At 44.6% G+C, this 20,957-nt stretch overlaps 2 protein-coding genes across 2 annotated transcripts; both read left to right on the forward strand.

Moving 5' to 3' along the window:
• On the forward strand, positions 1 to 2,734 carry LOC127321785 (outer envelope pore protein 16, chloroplastic). The gene is made up of 6 exons (XM_051350755.2): positions 1 to 225; positions 376 to 427; positions 1,136 to 1,167; positions 1,591 to 1,624; positions 1,749 to 1,816; positions 2,485 to 2,734. Exons 1-6 carry the CDS (start codon positions 118 to 120, stop codon positions 2,623 to 2,625), a joined length of 435 nt encoding a protein of 144 aa, XP_051206715.1. The 5' UTR covers positions 1 to 117; the 3' UTR covers positions 2,626 to 2,734.
• Positions 2,735 to 11,535: 8,801 nt separating this feature from the next.
• LOC127321778 (metallothionein-like protein 2C) lies at positions 11,536 to 12,228 on the forward strand. Its single transcript, XM_051350748.1, has 2 exons — positions 11,536 to 11,703; positions 11,830 to 12,228. The coding sequence occupies exons 1-2, from the start codon at positions 11,639 to 11,641 to the stop codon at positions 12,005 to 12,007; spliced, it is 243 nt and encodes an 80-aa protein (XP_051206708.1). The 5' UTR covers positions 11,536 to 11,638; the 3' UTR covers positions 12,008 to 12,228.
• Positions 12,229 to 20,957: the final 8,729 nt, after the last annotated feature.

The following is a 20,957-nucleotide window of genomic DNA, read 5'->3' on the forward strand; positions in this document are numbered from 1 at the left end:
TCTCACTGTACTCTATCTTCCTCCTCCTCGCAGTCCCTGTACCACCTTGCCATTCAGTCTCACACACACGGCAGCGCTACCTGCGAGAGATCGGCCGACAAGGTTGTGGGGGGAAGGATGCCTCGCGCGGGGTTCTCGGCCGGGTCGCCCAAGGTGGACTTCGCCATCGACATGGGGAACCCGCTCCTCAACCGCACCGTCGATGGCTTCCTCAAGATCGGCGCCGTAAGCACACTACTACAAACCCGTCTCCCAGTCTTCCTCCCTCCTCGTCAATCCAATGCTGGATCCTCGATGCATCTGTTAAAATGTGGCTGATTTAATCATTGATTGGACGACTCTGCAAGACTGCAACTGATGATGCCTTGCCTGCAGGTTGGCGCCTGCAAGGTGGCCGCCGAGGACGCCTTCGAGTGCCTCCACAAGGGTAACGCACTCATTTCTTGGAGTAATTTACCACAGGATTTGGATTGATTTGCTGCCTGTGAACTGGTCAACCGATAGACCCGTTCCCACACAAAAAAACCCAAGCCTTTTTCTTTTTCTGAATGAAGGTTCACATGACACGCAGAGTAGATTGGGTTCAGAACCAGCAAGATTTCAGTTAACTCCTGGCCCAGATACTAATGTGCATCAAGCATCAGATCTGCAACATAATTCTGCCAGAAAGAAATAGAGGAACAAGCATAAATGATAAAATCACACTGTTCAAAGAGAAATTGCACAAACGTATTTACATGGAACTGATTACATTGGGATGCTGGAACATATGGTTGCAACGAAATGGGAAAGTATTCAAAAATGAAACCTTGTTTCAGTTCAAGATTGGCAGAGACAACTCAAAGAAGACATGTCCATGGTTATCAATAGGACTAAGCATAAGAAAATACATACTCCGTACTATCAAAGATTGGATGCAAAATAATTCTTAATTAGGCTCCCTTTTCTCTTTTTTTTTGCACATATGTAGATATTTTACTACCTTGTAATATAAAATTCATACAGTAGGGCAGAATGCCTTACTGTTTCCCCTGTCAAAAAAAAAGCATCAGATCAGCAGCTAGTATTATCAGTTTCCGACTTTCCGTTGGTTTTGTGCATGTAAAGGTAACATTGAATGTTCTTTGCTTTGCAGGTAGTGTTTCGAAGAACAAGCTTGAGCAGACAGTAAGTACTAATTTCCACTTTGCACTGAGCTTTTCCACTATCTGAAATTCTGAATATCAATCTGCTTGATATGTCGCTAGTAGCAGAGTGGAATTTAGATGATTCATTCTACAAAGTACCTAATTGTTGTAAGACTTCAGAGTAGTAGTTCAATAAGGGGTGCCTTGAACATAGCATCCATCGATAATGCTTAAATGGAGAAAAGAAGTTGAACCCCAAATGTGGAGACTCTAGAACTCAAAGTCCAAGACCTTGCACCTCTTGGGTCCCATGATCGAAAAAAGACCCTGCACATCTAATTGAATAATATCTCTGCACCTGTCGATTAGTAAGATGTTCAGTGGCCTTCTTTCTACATGTGCGGTAAGGCTAGTTATCTATCATCTACGGTGCACTAATATGGTATTATGATTTTTAATGCAGCTGAAGAACATGTGCAAGGAGGGTGTATACTGGGGTAACATATAAAACTCTACTATACTCCTTTTGTCTCAATAACCACACTGACACCAGTAATTCATCCATTTTCATTAATCGATATTTTCTAACAGATTCAAATTCTTTTTCGATATAATCTGCAGGTGCTGTTGCTGGATTGTATGTAGGCGTGGAGTATGGAGTGGAAAAGATCCGTGGTCGCTATGACTGGGTAATAATTCTCTGTTTACGCATATTTCATGTTTTTTGATGATAATGTAACCTCTTATGAAGGAAAACTATTTGCACGATTATATTATCTGCCCACTTGAAAATGTGGATCCTTATATGAGTTGGGTAAGATTATTGGCTAATTAGTATAAGAGCTCGTTTGGCATCCATCATTTCTTTTTATTTGATGGAAATGAATTGATAATTCATTTGGCAAATCCACATAAATGACACGGTACCAAAAGAAATTATGGTTAGGCACGATATGAAAAACCATGGAACTCTCAAATGAATTCTGTAACCGATTCCGTGGCAGCCAAACATATTAATTCTTGGAATCACAAATGAATTCTTTGATTCCAGCCCCACATGATGGGAGCCAAACAAGCTAAATATTCAACCAAAAATTTCCCTCTCATAAACTTGATTCTCATTTTGAAACTTCTGTCTCCACACCCTTTGTTCTATGATTATGTACGCAATAAGTTTGATATTGTTCTATTTGCAGTTATAAATCTTGCCCATGAAATTATTGTTGCTTTTATAATCAGTATAATATGCTTGCATGTTTTCACTCTGCCTTAAGAATAATCTACTCAACATAAGTTTCTGGTACTGCTTAGCACTGCTGCTAATTTTCTCCTGCTTTCTTTTCTGGTACTCCTGTAGAAAAACGCTTTGATTGGAGGAGTTGTAAGTGGCGCAATCATCTCTGCTGCTAGCAACAGCAAGGCTGACAAGATCGCCAAGGATGCCATTACCGGAGGTGCCATCGCGACTGCTGTTGAGTTCATAAACTACCTCACCTAGCTATGTAACCGTATTCATGGCAGTGCTATCATCGGATCAGAACAAGAATAAGAACTTCTTGATTGAACCCATCATCCATAAATGGTTTAATAAATTCAGTTTTTTTTTCTATTTGGGCTTTTTTTGCTGCTGTTGTGTATGAGCAATCAGTTTCCTCTTATTTGGGGTTTGCATTGGCAATGGCAGCTGGGTTGGAGTTGGAGAAGCCATGTATGCATGCCATGATTGGTGATGATATTGGAATCTTCATGACAGGAAAGTGCCTGAACTTTTTCCCTGCGTTGTAGAAACTCACTAGGCTTTTTTTTTTACAACTCAAATATATATTCGGTCAGCAAGCCGCCTCATTAAAAACCTTTCAGTCCCCTTCGGTACCCTGGAAGGAAAAGAGTGCGTCTGGAACTTGCCGCCTCTCACATAGTAGTTATATTCTTCAAGACTATTACATCATTTAAAATCAAATTACGAATAAAATCTGGTGGATCACCATCCCAGCCAAAACTACTATTGCCCTCATATGCCAGATGTGCTATGTGGTGAGCTACCGTATTTGCCTCTCTTGGACAATGATCAAACGAGAGTGATTCGAAGGCTTGTGCGAGGACTCCACACTTCAGTTTCTGATCTACAAGCTTGAATAATTTCCGGTGAATCTGACTCCAGAACAACATTTTCCACTCCAAGTTTCTCCAAGAACACTAAACCTTTTTGCACCGCCTGGGCTTCTGCAGCAGATGCACTTATCACATTACTTATAGGGCACCCATAACCAGCCAAAGCTTCACCCCGATCATTTCTCAAAACCATCCCCACAGAACCCTCTCCATTGTCATGGTAAGAAGCATCAGTATTTAGTTTATAGAAGCCTAAGCCCGGCTTCTTCCATCTTATCTCTTTGACAATGGTTTTTGCTGAGGATGCCGCAGCAAAGTTTGCAGTCAACGCTGAAATAGCAAAACCAGTAGAGGTTGGGCTAGTAACTGATTTTCCCTTCACCAATTCTCTTCGTTGCCACCATAGGTACCAACACGTTACTGCAATAGACTCTACCATATTTAGCAAGCCCAGTACTTGAGTTTTATTCTGGTAATCTCGGATTAAATCTTCAAGTATAGAAGACCCAGATCTTTCCCCCAAAGATGTTTGTTTAATATAATCCAGAAGCCCCATTGCCTTCCAAACCTCCTCAGCTCGGTTACATGTGAAAAGCATATGTCCGATATCTTCTACTCCCGCCATACAAACTGGACATTGTGGCGAGACCTTAATATGACGATATGCTAGTATAGCTTTTCCAGGAACTACTCCATGCAAAGCGCGCCAAATATTTTTTTTAACCTTACTAGGAACTTGCATTTTCCATAGCTTCTCCCAAACCGGATTATCAAAAAACTGCCCCGGACCATCCAACCATCTAGTTCGGGAACCAAATTGATGCTCCCATTCAGAATAATAAGCCGATCGGACTGAGAAATTGAAAGATTTTGTTTTATGCCAAGCAATAAAATCATCACCTAAATTATCACTCAAAGGAATTCTCAAAATTCTCTCTGCATCCACTTCCCAAAAAACTTGTCTGATCAAATCTTCATCCCATGCTCCATTTACTGGATTTATTAACTCATCCACCTTTCTTAGAATGGTATGACCTCTTCTTGTATAGACCATTCTTGAAGGACTATTTGGTATCCAGTGATCCTCCCAAATATTGATATCAGTACCCGAACCCACTCGCCAAATGTGTCCTCGTTTAAATGCATGAATACCAACAACAATGCTTTGCCATGTATAAGATGAACCATGTTTTGGCCCAGCCTTTAGAATATTTCCACCAGGATAGTATTTCGCCCTCAGAACTTGAGCACACAGAGATTCCGGTTGTTGAATAAGTCTCCAGACTTATTTTGCTAGCATTGCTAAATTGAAGCAGTGAATATCCCGTTTCTTTGGAACACACATTCTCCACCAAGCAAACCAGTGGAGTTTTTTTCTCATCCTCTGAATCTCCCCACCAAAAATAAGCCATAGCATCATTAATTTCTTTGCATAAACTTTTTGGCAGCTTGAACACCCCCATAGCAAAAACCGGAATCGATTGAATGATTGCCTTAAGTAGGATCTCTTTACCTTCCATTGACAGAAACTTCTCTTTCCACCCTTTCAATCTCTGAATAATTCTCTCCAAAAGATAGACAAAGCTTTCACTTTTATCCAGACCAACCATACTGGGTTGGCCCAAATATTTTTCAGAGATTGCTTCAGTCATAATATTTAACTCATTGCAAACTTGAGCTTTGACCTCCACATTTACATTTGGACTAAAGAAGATGCTGCATTTTGCTTCACTCACCATTTGTCCAGAGCTGGCACAGTAGTTATCTAAGACTCTTCTCAATGAGGTTGCATAATTTAAATCTTCCTTCATAAGAATTAGAGAATCATCAGCAAAAAGTAAATGAGATACCGATGGTGCATTCCTGCACACTCTAATGCCTTCAATGCCACGAACCTCCTCTTCATGAGCTAGAGCACTAGAAAGACCTTCTGCACATAATAAGAACAAATAAGGGGACAACGGGTCGCCTTGACGAAGTCCCCTTGTAGGAATAAAACCTTCCGATTCTTGATCATTGAATCTCACCTTGTATGTAACTAAGCTTACACAAGCCATGAGTAGGTCAACAAAACCAATTTGGAAACCCAGCTGGATCATCATTGTCCTCAGGAAAAACCCACTCCACACGATCATACGCCTTATGCATATCAAGTTTGACAGCACAATATCCTGCTTTACCCTTCTTTTTATTCTTTATAGTATGCATGCTCTCATAAGCAATTAAAATATTATCCATAATTAATCTTCCGGGTACAAATGCACTCTGAACAGCTGAAATAATCTCATCAAGTATAATCTTCAATCTTGCCGCAATCATCTTTGAAATAATCTTATATAGCACGTTACAGAGACTAATTGGTCTATACTGGGTAATGAATTCAGGGGAGTCTACATTTAGGATTAGCACAATAACAGTATCATTCCACCCATCAGGGATGGCCTTATTATTAATTGCTCCAAGAACTTCACTTGTCAATGTATCTCCAATAATATGCCAACACTTTTTTTAAAAAATAGCATGCAAACCATCTGTACCTGGTGCTTTTGTATCTCCAATGGAAAATAGCGCCTTCTTTACATCCTTTGCCGTGTATTCTCTCAGTAGACTTTCATTCATTTCTCTAGTCACTCTTGGAGTAACTTTATTAATTAACTCAGGATCAGGATCGTCTACCTCTGTTGAAAACAGTCCAGCAAAATATCCCGAGATATGAGGGTTTAGATATGCAGAACCTTCCAGCCAATTACCATTGTCATCTTTCACCTTTTTAATTCGATTTTTCTCCCTCCTCATTAAAGAAAAATTATGGAAGTATGATGTATTTTATCCCCGTAGCCAGTTAATTCGGTTCCTCTGAGCCCAATGCATCTCTTCCATCTCCAGCAAGTTTTCTATTTCCTGAGATAACTCCTTCTGTCGAGCAATATTTTCAGCTGTTAAATCTTCTCTTACTATAGCTTCCAATTTCCTTTGTGTATGATGCAGAGTATTCTTATTTCTTCTCAGAACAGATTTGTCCCATTTATGTAAATTTTCGTGAATATGGGCAAGTCTGCCCGCTAAGGAAGAATTTTATCCTAATGGGCCAGTTGAAACCCATGCTCCTTCAACAATCTTTAGAAAATTCTTCTCTTTTAGCCATCTAGCCTCAAAACGCAATATGGCAGGCCCTTTTTCATCTGCTCTATTTTCCTCATCCATGCTCAAGGGAATTGGTCTCTGGTCAGACCTATAGTAATCAAGGTGTAGCAAACTGGCATCAGGAAATTTTGAACAACACGTCTCATTAGCTAAAGCTCTATCTAATCTTTTCCTAATTTGTCCTCTGCACTAAGTAAATTTGTCTCCAGTATACCCCACATCCATCAGATGACAATCCTCCAAACAGTCTCTGAAAGCTTTCATGCAACGATTTGGTCTTGGTCTGCCACCTTCTTTCTCAAACGGATACAGTATGTCATTAAGATCTCCCATTACCAGCCATGGTGAATCCCCAAATTGGTTTAATTCTCTTAACCGCTCCCAAGTGAGGTGCTTATTCTCCCACCTTGGTTCGCCATACATCCCTGTGAATCTCCATGCATTCTCTTGTCCAATTCCAATTATCACATCAATGAAATTCTTTGTTCTATCTCTTACCGTCAGAGTAACTGTTTGTTTCCAAAACAAAATTAAACCACCGCTTCTACCATCACTGCACACAACCTCCTTGAAATCCATCTTCAGTTGTCTTCTCAACATCTCTGCCGGGAAGAGATCTAAATGAGTCTCAAGAAGAAAAATAACATCTGGGATTCTACGACTAATCACGTCCAGTAGAGCCCTGATCGCCGTGGCCTTTTTGAGGCCACGACAGTTCCAACTTAGTATCTTCATTGCTCCCGGTCAACCTCCTCTCCGGAGGTCGCCGATATATCATGTTTGGCTGGGTCATTGTCCGTTTTAGTACGTTTCACAATTGGGACTTTGCAAGGAGTCCCACTTGTATTCTCCTTTCCATTGTCCACCTTTTCCGCGTCAAATAATCCTACCATATCAGATACTTTTGAGCCATCAGTAATTGCTAACATATTCCCTTCAGTTTGTCCGTCCCCAAAATTCAGCCTCTTCCGACCTGCACTTGATCTATTCTCTATATCCATGTCTTTCACAGCCGAACCATCCTTTGCACTATTATTCCAAACTTCATTATCCCATCCCATATTCCCTGGCACATTTCCAAAACGTCCACGGTCTCTTCCCATGCTAGGTACATGTCCTGGAGCTGAGCGACCACCACATCCAGGATCGCTACGCCCACCAGCACGACCTCGACCAACACCTCTTCCACAGTCTGCCAAAATAAAAATTTCCCCACTGTAGCTTGGATTCATCATATACTCCGTCCCCACACTCTTTGTGCTAGTGACCGATCATACCACAATTACCACAGAAAGTTGGAAGCTTCTCATACTTAACTTGATACCATTCCTTCTGCTTGCTCTTAGTCATCGATACAAAACGTTTCAGTTTTTTGTTCACGTCGATCTTAACTCTGACTCGAACAAATTCTCCAACAAAACCCCGCTGGCAACCTGATTTGAACTTCGACAATCTCCCCCATCTCTCTACACATACCGCGAATGATAGGCTCTTTTAAGAAATTATCAGGAAGTTTCAGAATTTGCGCCCAAACAGTAACTTTGTTTAGCACAATCGATCTAGGGTTTTGGAACCCGTCGTAATCTTCCATCATCACAGCTTGATTTCTAAAGAACCAGGGCCCTGTACCATTGCCTTGTTCCAATCGCCAAGACATTCAAACAGAACAGTGAACAGATTCTCCTCTACCCTCCTCCAGGAGACATCCTTCGCCGGGTTCCATGCCGATCTCATGTTGGCAAACAGAGCACTAGGGCTAAACCCACGGGTAGTGTGTACCTTTGCAATCGCCAACCACTTTGCAGCCGCATGTGGTTCCTTGATCTCATCTTCCCAAACAAATCCCGAATCCTCTTCCTCGTCTAGGTTGAGGCGGTTCAGTAGATAGCCAACATCATCGCCCTTCGACCCGCTCGGGTCTCCCTTCGCAGTCACCATGTCCCTCCGAGAGAGATGGAGTCCGATCAGCAAGAACAACTCCCGACGGCTTCGCCGTCGAAGGACAGAAAAACCCCAGGTTTGAGACCTAGGGGGAAACGCTTCTGGCTAGCTGAAGAAAAAACACTTTAGAAACTCACTAGACTGAATATACGTGTCCTGCAATTTATGGGTCATCGGGTAATTTGCCACACTCTGTTGAAGCAGTAATTATCATATCCCATCTGATCAACCTTGTTTGTTGTTGTATGTAACAGCAGAAATCTAATCAATCACAATCATGGTACCAACGGTAATTAATCAATTACAATCATAAATAAATGTCTCTTTTAACCTACTTTGCTTGTTACTAAATCAAATCAAATATTTTCTCTCTAATTTCGTTAGCGTGTCATCAAATGAGTATAACATTAGCACCAGACTACCAATAATACTCTAGACTACCAATAAAACTCTAAACGTCAATATCCATATCTAGCTTACCATAATAACTCCTTTTACATACACGCACACCGCACGCGCGTAGGTTCTCACACAGTTACTTACCTAAATGCAAATATCCAAATTCGATCATCAATCATAGTTGGATAGGTGCCGAAGATTTAAAGGGCTGAATATCCATACTCGAACTGAGTATTGGCTAAATATAGTAATTCATTTATTATTTATTGCAACCTTTCCGTAGCAAGGTACGCCAATTATTCGTGCACCACACTACCTCAGTAGTTTGGAACCAACGGCCGGGATTCACTCGACTCCACAGTTCCAAATATCTTCTTACTTGCGTGATGCTCCGGCAGCAATAATTGGTGGTGCCACTGTTCGTGTCAGTGTCTTTTCATGCACGGCTGCATTCGCCTCGTCATCCGTAGGTAGATGCGTGCGGATAGTTTCACGGAAATGGACGACATGGTGTCGGTAAAAACTGTTTGGAAGTGACATGACACGAATCGATGGGGTACTGTATTGATGTAGTGGTACACAGTTTAATTGGTGCCACTCAATTGATCGGGCAAAAGAATCGTGTCTGAATTAGTGCTGCTTTAGTGAGCCACTGGATGAGGTGGATGAGGTTAACTGTAGATCTCCAGTCCGTTGATCTGATCCCTGAGAAGCACATCTCCTTACCATGGAGGTTTAGGCGACGTAGACAGACTCGTAGGGTGATCATGCATGCTATGATATGAGTGCATGTGCGCGCTGTATACTTTCAATCATCACATAAAGCAAAGCAGTTGCGGATTGTAGTTTCCCGGCAGCAACGACCTCTTTGGACCAAAGGATTTAAATTTTTTTTTGGAGAAATCCCACCATAAGTTTTTTCCCTTAAAACCCCTTTAAAAACCAAAGGAATGACACCTCCAAAATTCGTATGCACCGCATTCCTACATATCAATCCCATAGGAATTTCAATATCCACTCTAACATCTTCTTTGCACTAATTCGCATAGGATCAAGATTCAAGACACATTTCCTATGCTTTTCTCGTGCTCCATCCAAATGACTATTTCAATAATTTTCTTTGTTTTCCAATCCAGTATTTCGTACCTGCAATATATACCAAATTCTTGTGATCCAAAGAAGCCCTGAACTTTCAGCTCTGAAATTGCATGCTCTAACCAGCTCAACCAAAAGACCGATTGGATGGAAGAGACTAGATAATTATATTCAACACCAACAAAATTCTTACTTCTTTATCATAGTTCCACTCCACATTTGGCAACTCCAATAAGAGGCCACTAGATAGGAAAAGGGAGAAGGAGAAGCTGGGAAGAGGAGCAAAGTGTGGATTCTACATGGAAGACCTTTAAAAGACAGTCTCGACAAAAAAGGAGTTCACAGCTGGCAGGAAGCAAGACAACGAGGTGGAATGATCTTAAGGAAATTGAGGGGGAGAGGATGAGGAAGATTGAGGAGTGTTCTTACTTTTGGTCTTGTAGTCTTCGTTAGGTGGTCCAAGAATTTATTTATATTTTTATTGTTCTTAGAGCTCTTTGTACTACTATTAATAATTATTAATAGATCATTGGTTGTTTCACAAAAAAAGGTAGAGACATAATTGAACAAAAAGAACCAAGAGGTGAGGCTCATGTTCATGGACACGGGTGTGAAGTGTGATGAATGAGAAGATTGTATCAACTTGGGACCTCACCCATGGGTAAATCTTATTTGAAGATGCCATGGCGGTCAGGCACTATGGTGGAGGTGGTGATAGTGAGGGTGTGTGATGCTCTCTATGTTTGAGCATTTTGGTTGATTTGTTTTTGTTTTGGTGATCTTAGCTTTAGGATGATTTTTTTTGGATGATCTCCTTTTTAAGGCAGGATGAACCATGTGGTATGATGATGACCTATTCGAGACGATATGAGGTGTATTTTTTTGAACTTTTTCACAATTTCGATTTGATTTCAAATTTCAAAATTATATAGTCAAAATGTCCTTGAATTGATTTATGCTAATTCTCGATCCACTGAGAATTACTTAAGTCACAGTTGACTCCTATATCGTTGAATTTCTCCATGATTAATGATGAGAGTAAATATGTAGTCCCCAGTTTGGGCATTTTGGACAATTTTTTTTTTGTTTCGGTGATCTTAGCTTTAGGATCATATTTTATTTTTGGATGATCCCCCTTTTATGACATCATGAACTATGTGGTCTGATGATGACCTATCCAGGATGACGTGAGACATATTTGGGTTTAACTCTTGCGCAATTTTAGTTTGATTTTTATTTTTGAAATGTTCTTGAATTGTGTATGGACCAAACATCAAAATTTGAAATACTATGACGGGATGGAGTTGAAATAGTGTTTCTATGGACAAGGACCAAGAAAATAACAAAAAAAATGTACATTGGGACTTAAGATTATTGAGGATCTGTCGAACCAAAGCCTGCCAGCACCATGAATTTTTCTAGGGAGACTCCAATAACTGACGTTTCGAGATCGGCTAGAGTTTGCTCTAAGCAAGATACTATTACGACCCTTCTTTGCCAGAGAGTTCAGAATCATGGCAACCTAGCTAGCCGCGAAAAAGCAGAGTGTAAACTGCAGACGTCTTTATCCTGGAGAGGGAAGAATCAAAGGTGGAAAGAGATGGACGATTCATCCCGATGCTGATGATTCCTCTTCCCGATTAAAGCTGGGCGGCGTGGCCCCTAGCGCGCTGCCCTCCATCCTTTGCCGCCCACTCCCCGCCTATTTATAGGCCCCTTGCCCGCCTTCTTCCTCCTCACCAAGCCACAGCAAGCATCCATCTCTGAGCTAGCTACCTCCTCACTTCTTCAGTAGCATCACCACCACTCTCGGAAGGAGAATGTCTTGCTGCAGCGGCAAGTGCGGGTGCGGCGCCGGCTGCCAGTGCGGCAGCGGCTGCGGCGGGTACGTAGTGCAGCACTGCCGCTTGAACAAACCGCATGCCTGAATTTGAACGTTTCATAGTAGTTTCTTTATCCGGGTAGACGCTGAGTAAATTGACTGTGGTGGAATTTGATTTTGCGTGTGTAGCTGCAAGATGTTCCCCGATGTTGAGGCTACCGCCGGCGCCGCCGTCATGGTCATGCCCACCGCCGCCCACAAGGCCACCTCCGGCGGGTTCGAGATGGCCGGGGAGGCCGGCGGCTGCGACTGCACCACCTGCAAGTGCGGCACCGCCTGCGGCTGCTCCTGCTGCAGCTGCAAGTGAAGATCGCCGCCCGGCCGGTCGGTCGGCGAGCATGAGGACAAGGAGGACAACGCCACCACCGCCACACCCAGCAGCGTGTCTCACTAGCTGCTGCTAAATAAAATAAGCACCGTGTTCCTTAATTCTGTACTACGTGAGTCTCGCGTCTGTCGCCATGATCGATCCATCCATGTCCTCCCTCATGACTCCAGGCTTAATATATGCGCCTCAACTTTGATCCATCGACTCCTCTCTGTTTGCGATCAGTACTGCCTTGGCAGCTTGGCTACCAAAAACTGCAGCCAAAAACTGCCACCATGCATCCGTGACTAAACCTGAGAAACTTTTCAGCACAGTACTATCAACGAACTCTGAATGTGACGACGACATAGACCAAAAAAAGGCAGATGAAAAACGCTGTAGACAAACAGGTTCTTGCTCTGAACTTGGGGTGAATGAATGATGATGATGTGTAGGAAGAGTACGTAGGTACGTACTACGCGTGTGGAGGAGTGTGCGTGCTACGAACTTGATCGACGTCGATCGACTCCTTTGTTTGTGTGATCTCGATGACTTCTCTTATAATAACACCTGCTGTCAAAGTACAGTCGATAACAGTATGCATCCGAGACTAACAAAACTGGAGAAAAAGGATAACACGATTAGCAGAAATGACTTCCTAGCATGCATGCTTGAGAGCGTGCATTGTCTTTGTTGCGTATATTTCTGAAACATAATTCGTTAAAACAGCTTCCATCGAGTCTCTGCACCTTACACCAACAGATCAACTCTGATACGTAGTGATACGCAGTGCAGAGAAGGAGCAAAAAGAAACACTGATCTCATCGATCGTTTGGGAGGAGCGCTCTTGTTTGCTAAAAGCCAGGGAAACTTTCAGCGCAATATCAAAAACTCCTTTGTTGTGAACAACAGTACCTGGAACACTGAATGTGACGAGAAAAAGGCGGATGAAGAGTAAACAGATTGCTGTCCTGAACTTTATTCCGATGAATGAATGATGATGAGTAGGCAGAGTACGTAGGCACTAGGCGTGTCGATGAGTGTGGGACAAATTAGCTGAGTCAGTGCCGATTCAGATATGGACATGACACGGACGGTGGTGACGGCGACGCCTCTAGCTTAGGCGGCGAGTGCACCTACCTAGCCGAGAGGTCACATGCTGTGTCGCTGTGTCGCACACCTACGGCATCTCCGGGCCGATCCAAATGGTTCTAGACTGTTCAAAACGGTCGGATAGCCGCGCACGCTTCAGCGAGACGAAGCAAATGGAACGACTGGACCTACCCATCCGCTTCCCAAATATGGGATGCCCATGTGTTGGGTCGGACAATTCGCACGTCCTTCCTTATCCTCCCTAGATTACCATGGCCCCTCCCACCAGTGGCGCACACATTTCCTCCAAAAACCCTCCCACAGAAATTCGGCCGACGGGAAAGGCAGCGGAAGCGATGGATTCCGCCGCTGCGCCTGCTATGGTCACCGCCACGCCTGCCACGTCCACCACCGGAAAGAAGCAGGCGAAGCCGAAGAAGGCCGCCAAGGATATGACGGAGGAGCGATGGACCGAGTCTACCAAGCACGCCGGCCGAAGAGAAGCCGCCAAGGCTCGAAAGGCCGCCGTCAAGCTGGAAGAAGAGTGGCTCAGGACGAACGACCGCATCATCACCCAGCGTCAGCACGCCAACAGCAAGCTGCTGGCTCACAAAGCCGCCCAGCAGGCCATCATGATGATGAAGCAGGAGGCGCTGAACGTGGCCTTTGGCCATGGAGCGGTGTGTTCGCCTAGTTTGATGTGATAGATCCGTGGGAAAATTCCAACAATTGGTATCAGAGCGAGGTCGAAGATTTGAAGCTACGCTTGTCCCAGGGAGGCGACCCGTACTAGCGCCATGGGGCGGGCGATCGTCGTTCGGCGGAACGACAAGGAGGAGACGGCGGAGAGTTGTCGTCGCAAGGTGGTGGAGCTACGGATGATCGTTGACGGGAGGGGTGGTGCCGAGGTGCGGTGCCGGGAGTCTCGTCAAGATCGTCTTCGGAGGAGTCTGATGAGTCAAAGAGTCAAGTGTGTGCACGTCTACACGTGCGGTCGTCGTCATGTCAGTGAGTCATCGTTGTGTCCAAGTGCTCGTCTTCGTGAAGATTTGTTACAATTGAAGCGTGTCAAGTGTGTGAGGTGTGCACGGTGTTCCGTGACTTATGTTCATGTCCTCGTGGAGCGTCCTGGTTGCGGCCAGCAGGGTTCGGTGCGATGCCGAAGGCAGACGGTGGTAGGGAAAGTTACCATAAAGTGAGGAGGTGTGTGTGCAGTAGGAGGAGAAGCTACTGTGCGCAAGTACAAGAGGAGTATGGTGCGAACCGAGTGTGAGGACCGCAATAGCGCTGGCACATATGTGCGAACCGAGTGCGGGAGGCCGATCAATGGCAGTGGCAAAGCATAGCAGAGCAGAGGTGCACTGCATGTTTCCTGCGTGGTCATACTGACTGTACGGACATGACAATGAAGACTATGAAGATGTGACGTGAAGGTGCGGGAGTCAAGATCGAAAGGAGTACGAGGAGACGACAAGTCAAGATTAGGGGGAGATTATTAGAAATTATCTTGCCCTAGTTCAGTTTGGTCAGTATTGTGTTTAGTTCGTTAAGTGTCTCCTGTTTCTTGCATGGCGGCAGGTCATGGCTTGGAAACTTAGAAAGTTTGAGTACGAGTTCTAGTAGTACTAGTACGTGTTAGCTTCTAGTGCTAATACGTGTTAGAGTTTGGAGTTAGCTAGCTGAGTTTGATTCGGTTAGGGATAGGCGTAACTATGTTTGAGTCGGTCAGGTTCTAAGCTAGGCCGTACTTCTTTAGATACAGGTCTAACGTGGTTTGTAAGTTGCACCGAGAAATTAGAAAAGCAATAAAGAGAAAAGTTCAGAGGGTGCGACATGCACCCTTGGCGATAAGATTTTTTTGTGCGTGTGTTCGTCTAGTTTGATGTTATAGATCTGTGGGAAAATTCCAACAATTGGTATCAGAGCGAGGTCGAAGATTTGAAGCTACGCTTGCCCCGGGGAGGCGACCCGTACTAGCGCCTCGGGGCGGCGATCGTCGTTCAGCGGAACGACAAGGAGGAGACGACGGAGAGTTGTCGTCGCAAGGTGGTGGAGCTGCGGATGATCGTTGACGGGAGAGGTGGTGCCGAGGTGCGGTGCCGGGAGTCTCGTCAAGATCGTCTTCGGAGGAGTCGGATGAGTCAAAGAGTCAAGTGTGTGCACGTCTACACGTGCGGTCGTCGTCGTGTCAGTGAGTCGTCGTTGTGTCCAAGTGCTCGTCTCCGTGAAGATTTGCTGCAATTGAAGCGCGTCAAGTGTGTGAGGTGTGCACGGTGTTCCGTGACTTATGTCCATGTCCTCGTGGAGCGTCCTGGTTGCGGCCAGCAGGGTTCGGTGCGATGCCGAAGACGGACGGTGGTAGGGAAAGCTACCGTAAAGCGATGAGGTGTGTGCAGTAGGTGGAGAAGCTACTGTGCGCAAGTACAAGAGGAGTATGGTGCGAACCGAGTGTGGGGACCGCAATAGCGCTGGCACATATGTGCGAACCGAGTGCGGGAGGCCGATCAATGGTGGTGGCAAAGCATAGCAGAGCAGAGGTGCACTACATGTTTCCTGCGTGGTCATATTGACTGTACGGACATGACAGTGAAGACCATGAAGATGTGACGTGAAGGTGCGGGAGTCGAGATCGGAAGGTGTACGAGGAGACGACAAGTCAAGATTAGGGGAAGATTGTTAGAAATAATCTTGCTCTAGTTCAGTTTGGTCAGTATTGTGTTTAGTTCGTTAAGTGTCTTTCCCGTTTCTTTGCATGGCGGCAGGTCATGGCTTGGAAACTTAGAAAGTTTGAGTACGAGTTCAAGTAGTAGTACTAGTACGTGTTAGCTTCTAGTGCTAATACGTGTTAGAGTTTGGAGTTAGCTAGCTGAGTTTGATTCGGTTAGGGATAGGCGTAAATATGTTTGAGTCGGTCAGGTTCTAAGCTAGACCTTAGTCCTTTAGATACAGGTCTAACGTGGTTTGTAAGTTGCACCGAGAAATTAGAAAAGCAATAAGGAGAAAAGTTTAGAGGGTGCGACACACACCCTTGGCGATAAGATTTCCTTGTGCGTGTGCTCGTCTAGTATGATGTGATAGATCCGTGGGAAAATTCCAACAGGCGCGTCGTGGACGAGCTCCGTCACTTCGACGCCAAGCGGCCGGCCTCCTCTTCAACCCAGGCCATCCTAGCAGGGCGGCGGCCACGGCAGGGCTAGATGCGCGTTGTCCCGGCTAGGTGATCCGCGCACGGCGTCGTCGGATAGGTCCGGCCAAGGAATCGGACTCAACCGCACTCCCACGGCGGGGCAATCATCGCCGGCAGGGCCGAAGAAGCAACGTCGAATCTCTGGCAGCCGACATGCCACCACCAGCCAACCTATTCGACGGAATGATAGGAGAGCTCCTGCCGGGGACCAAGATGGTAAAGCTCTTGCCCATCTCTTGTAATTGTTTCCCATTGCTACTTAGTCTTGTCGGCTTGTCACGGCCGCTATGTGTGAGGATACGAATGGTGAGGCCATCATGTAGGACATGATCTACGACGGCGCCGACGAGGAAGAAGGCGACTACACTGAGTACGTGACGACACTCAGTACGAAGATGTCCATGAGGGCTACTCCATTGACGAGCAGGCACTGTTTGCCAACGACGGCTATACACAAGGCATGGGCGACGGCGTCACACAAGACATGGCCGAGGAAATCACCTAGGCCACCGCGGCCACACTGGTCGCGTCACTTGCCGCCACGCTTGCTGATGGCAAGAAGGTAAGCCAAAGGACAACGAGCTACACCGTCGAAGAGGACAAGATGCTATGCTCCGTTTGGATTGAGATTTCCCAAGATCCACTTTGCGATGCCGAGCAAAAGGGCAATGCTTATTGGATCCGCGTGGGCAAGTACTTCCATGAGCATGAGTTGTTGGTGGAAAAACCCTTCTATAGCAAATGCAAAGATCTCTCCCTTGCAAAGAGGTGGAGCTTCATCCATGCCGAGTGTAGCCGGTCCCAAGGCTCATACGAGACAGTTACCGGGAGGCAAATAGGCGGTGTCTCGGCCGTTGACATGGTGAACCTCCTCCCCTCGTCTCAATGTTCCTAGCAGGGACAACAAGGGCTTCACAACGAGCCATTGTTGGATGTTGCTCAAGGACACCAAGAAGTGGGAAACAAGCTACGCCCTTTGGAAGAAACTTGAGATGGCGAAGAAGAAGGGTAATGAAAATTCATCAATGGACGGTACCATCAACCTTGAATACGATGGCCAAAGCCTAGGCGCCGACGCAACCGAAGAGGCAGGCGGTGGTGGCCGTGCCAAATGGCTGGCTCGCCACAAGGCAACCAAGACCAAGATGCACCGTTGATAGCTGTAAATAACAATGCTAAAAATAATCTTGATACGTTGGGACTCCAAGTGCAGAGTGTTGTATCAAGGGAGTATCTTCCCCACAAGGGTGACTCGAGGGTTTATATCGAACTCTCGGGGAACTGGATGGAAATGTATTTCTCTTCTCTCTTCTTCAAGCAATCCTGCAAGTAAGTAAATGCCTTGTGTCCCCAACTTCACTGTGTGGTTATCAAGCACAAAGTTTCACGTAAGTAAATAACACAAGTAGTAATAAAACAAGTAGTAAACTAAACTAGACAAAATAACGAAGTTAAAACTGTAAAGAGGTTGATTATTTTTGGTGTTTTGGATGCAAATAAGAAAAGTAAATATTTTTGTATTTTCGAAATAAAATAGTGCAGCAAATAGAAAACAATGTAAATGCAAGATAAAGGTGTTTCTTATGATAAAAAGTGGACCAGGGTTCATGGGTTCACTTGACTATTCTCTCGTAAAGTTGTGGTGAACAAAAAACAATTCATCAATGAGATATGAAGGTCAAAATCATATTATATGTAAGATCAGAATTAATATGTGCATCACGTCCTAACATACAGATGATGCAACACGCCTCTCTTATGCTCCACATGAATGAAACTTCATCAATCTTGTATTATGAATAACAGAGCATAGCAATAAGTACTTTGACATGAAGTTCGAACATCAAATATGCTACCTTGAACAAACAAGATCACCATTGATGTCACATGATGAATATTGCACATGCATTCACTTTATCCCTAGTGAGGTAGCAAAAGAAAGGCAAAACCATAATAGATCATGAACATATTGTCACTATCCAATCACTAAAACCTTGTTACTACATCTAACACACATATCACCCCACACAAGCTCTTGCATAGATGTTGGATCATAACATAAACTTAAGAACGGGGTACATAATATGCATCTATCAACACATCTCACAAATATAATACGATCAAATCTCATATAACAATATCATAGAACAAGGATCCACCACATAGGTATTACAAATATGACCATAATCATGATAGGCAGCTCATATGGCACTAAGTACTATGAAGAACATGAGAGAAATAGAACAAGCTACTGCCACAAACCCGTAGTCCAGAGGTGTACTACTCCCTCTTGGTCATGGTGATGATGATGAAGATGTTGGAGAAGGTGGAGATCCCTCCGGAGGTGATCCCGACGGAGTTTCCCCCTCCAATCTTCTCTGCAACAGCCTCCGTTTTGGTGTTTCTGTCTTTCTGCAGCACTCTCCTCCCGAGAACTCTTCGGGGCCATATAAATAGTTGTTTTTAGGGCAAAATATGTCGGTGGGAGAAAGAATCGGGGCAATCGGACGATCGAGATGCGAACGGAGGTGGGTGGTGCAGCCAAGAAGTTGGGTCGCGCCACCTGGCCTCGTTCGCCCCTCGGGCCTCTCCAGGTGTGCTCCAAAATTTCATTATCACTACTAGGAAAACCCTTATAGGTAGGAATGTATTCTGTGGCACACCTAAAAGTGTGCGCTCCACAAAAATATTTTTATGGCGCATATGTAAATATGCTCCACATAATTTTTCAAATTTTGTGGCGCATCAAACAGTGGTGCGCCACAGAATTATTGCTTTCTGTGGCGCATGTAGGCAGATGCGCCACATAAACTTTGTGGGACCCACGTGGAGTCCGGTACTGCACATGGGTGAAGGAAATTCGGTGGTGCATGTGCCAACATGCGCCACAGAAAGATTCTGCGGCGCATGTGCCAACATGCGCCACAGTGACAGTAGCAGGCCACATTTCTGTGGCGCATATGTTAATATGCGCCACAGAAGTTCATCTTTTTGTGACGCATTGATACGTCCAAAATTTGCCCTCTAATTTGTTTGTTTTGAATACAACTAACACGGACTAACGCTGTTTTCAGCATAATTGCTCTGGTGTCTCGTTTTTGTGCAGAAAGCCAACTTTTAGGAAAATTCCCGGAAAATATCGCAAAGTCCATATTTCACCCGAAGACTCACGGAGCCAGAAGACGAGACGGGGAAGGGCCACGAGGGGCCCACACCTTGCCTAGGCGCGAGCCAGCCCTAGCCGTGCCTAGGGGTGGTGTGGCCGCCTCGTCCACCCCCTCGACCTCTCCTTTGGACTATATTAAGCTTCTGACCCTAAAAATAGGTGGGGGTTCGACGTTTTTCCAGAAAGAGTTCCGCTGCTCCGCCGCCACCAGAAACCCCAATCCGTGAACTAGAAACTCCGTTCTGGCACCCTGCCGGGACGAGGAATTGGAGGAGATCATCGTCATCATCATCACCGATGCCTCTCCATCAACCATCCATGATTCCCCCATCCATGTGTGAGTAATTCCACCGATGTAGGCTGTAGGGGATGGTAGGGATTGGATGAGATCATTCATGTAATAGTTATAAGATTGTTAGGGGCATAGTGCCTAGTATCCGTTGCTAGTACTTTTGACATTGTTGCAACTTGTTGTGCTTAATGCTTGTCACTTTGGGCCCGAGTGCCATGATCTCAGATCTGAACATGTTATTGATTCATGAGGATAATTATTGTTTTTAATCTTACCTGCAAGTTGTGTACATATATCGTTGTCTGGAACCCGAGGCCCCAAAGTGACAGCAATTGGGATAACCGAAGGGGATGGTTGTGATGTGAGGATCACGTGTGTTCACGAAGTGTTAATGCTTTGCTCCGGTACTCTATTAAAAGGAGTACCTTAATTACCAGTAGATTCCTTTGAGGCCCCGCTACAAACGGGCTGGTAGGACAAAAGGTGTCGTGCAAGTTTCTCCTTGCGAGCATGTATGACTAAATAGGAACACACGCCTATGGTTACTTAGTACTTGGATGCTTTAATCATTGTTACCTGTAAATGTCCATGTCTTGCTTATTATATGAATTATCTTATCCATGCAGCGCCCGTTCATCCATCCCTGTGCCTACATTATTTTAATCCCGTTGTCTACTGCAATCATCGTTGCTGCTGTTTTTATTTTATTACTGTTGTTACTTCACTACTACCACTGCTATAAAACTGTTACTACTGATAAACTGTTGCGAGCAAGTCTATTTCCAGGTGCAGCTGAATTGACAACTCAACTGTTAAAGCTTATAAATATTCTTTGGCTCCCCTTATGTCGAATCAATAAATTTGGATGTTACTTCCCTCGAAGACTGTTGTGATCCCCTATACTTGTGGGTTATCAAGACTATTTTCTGGCGCCGTTGCCGGGGAGCATAGCTTTATTTATAAGCCCACTTGAAGGTGATTCTATTTGCTGCAATTTATTTATTATGGGGAAAGCTCGTGAAGGGAAATTCCCTATATTGCCATCCACTACAAGAAGAGGTGCAACTCTGAACACCTCTGTTGCTCTTGATTCGCCATCTGTTATGAGTAAGCTTCTTACTTCACCACATGCACATGCTACACATACTGCTACTTCTGCTGAATCTGAAAATGTTTCTGATGATTTTGATGATGCTTCTACTGTGCTTGATAA

Source organism: Lolium perenne, chromosome 1, assembly GCF_019359855.2.
Source record: "Lolium perenne isolate Kyuss_39 chromosome 1, Kyuss_2.0, whole genome shotgun sequence".
Lineage (NCBI taxonomy): Eukaryota > Viridiplantae > Streptophyta > Magnoliopsida > Poales > Poaceae > Lolium > Lolium perenne.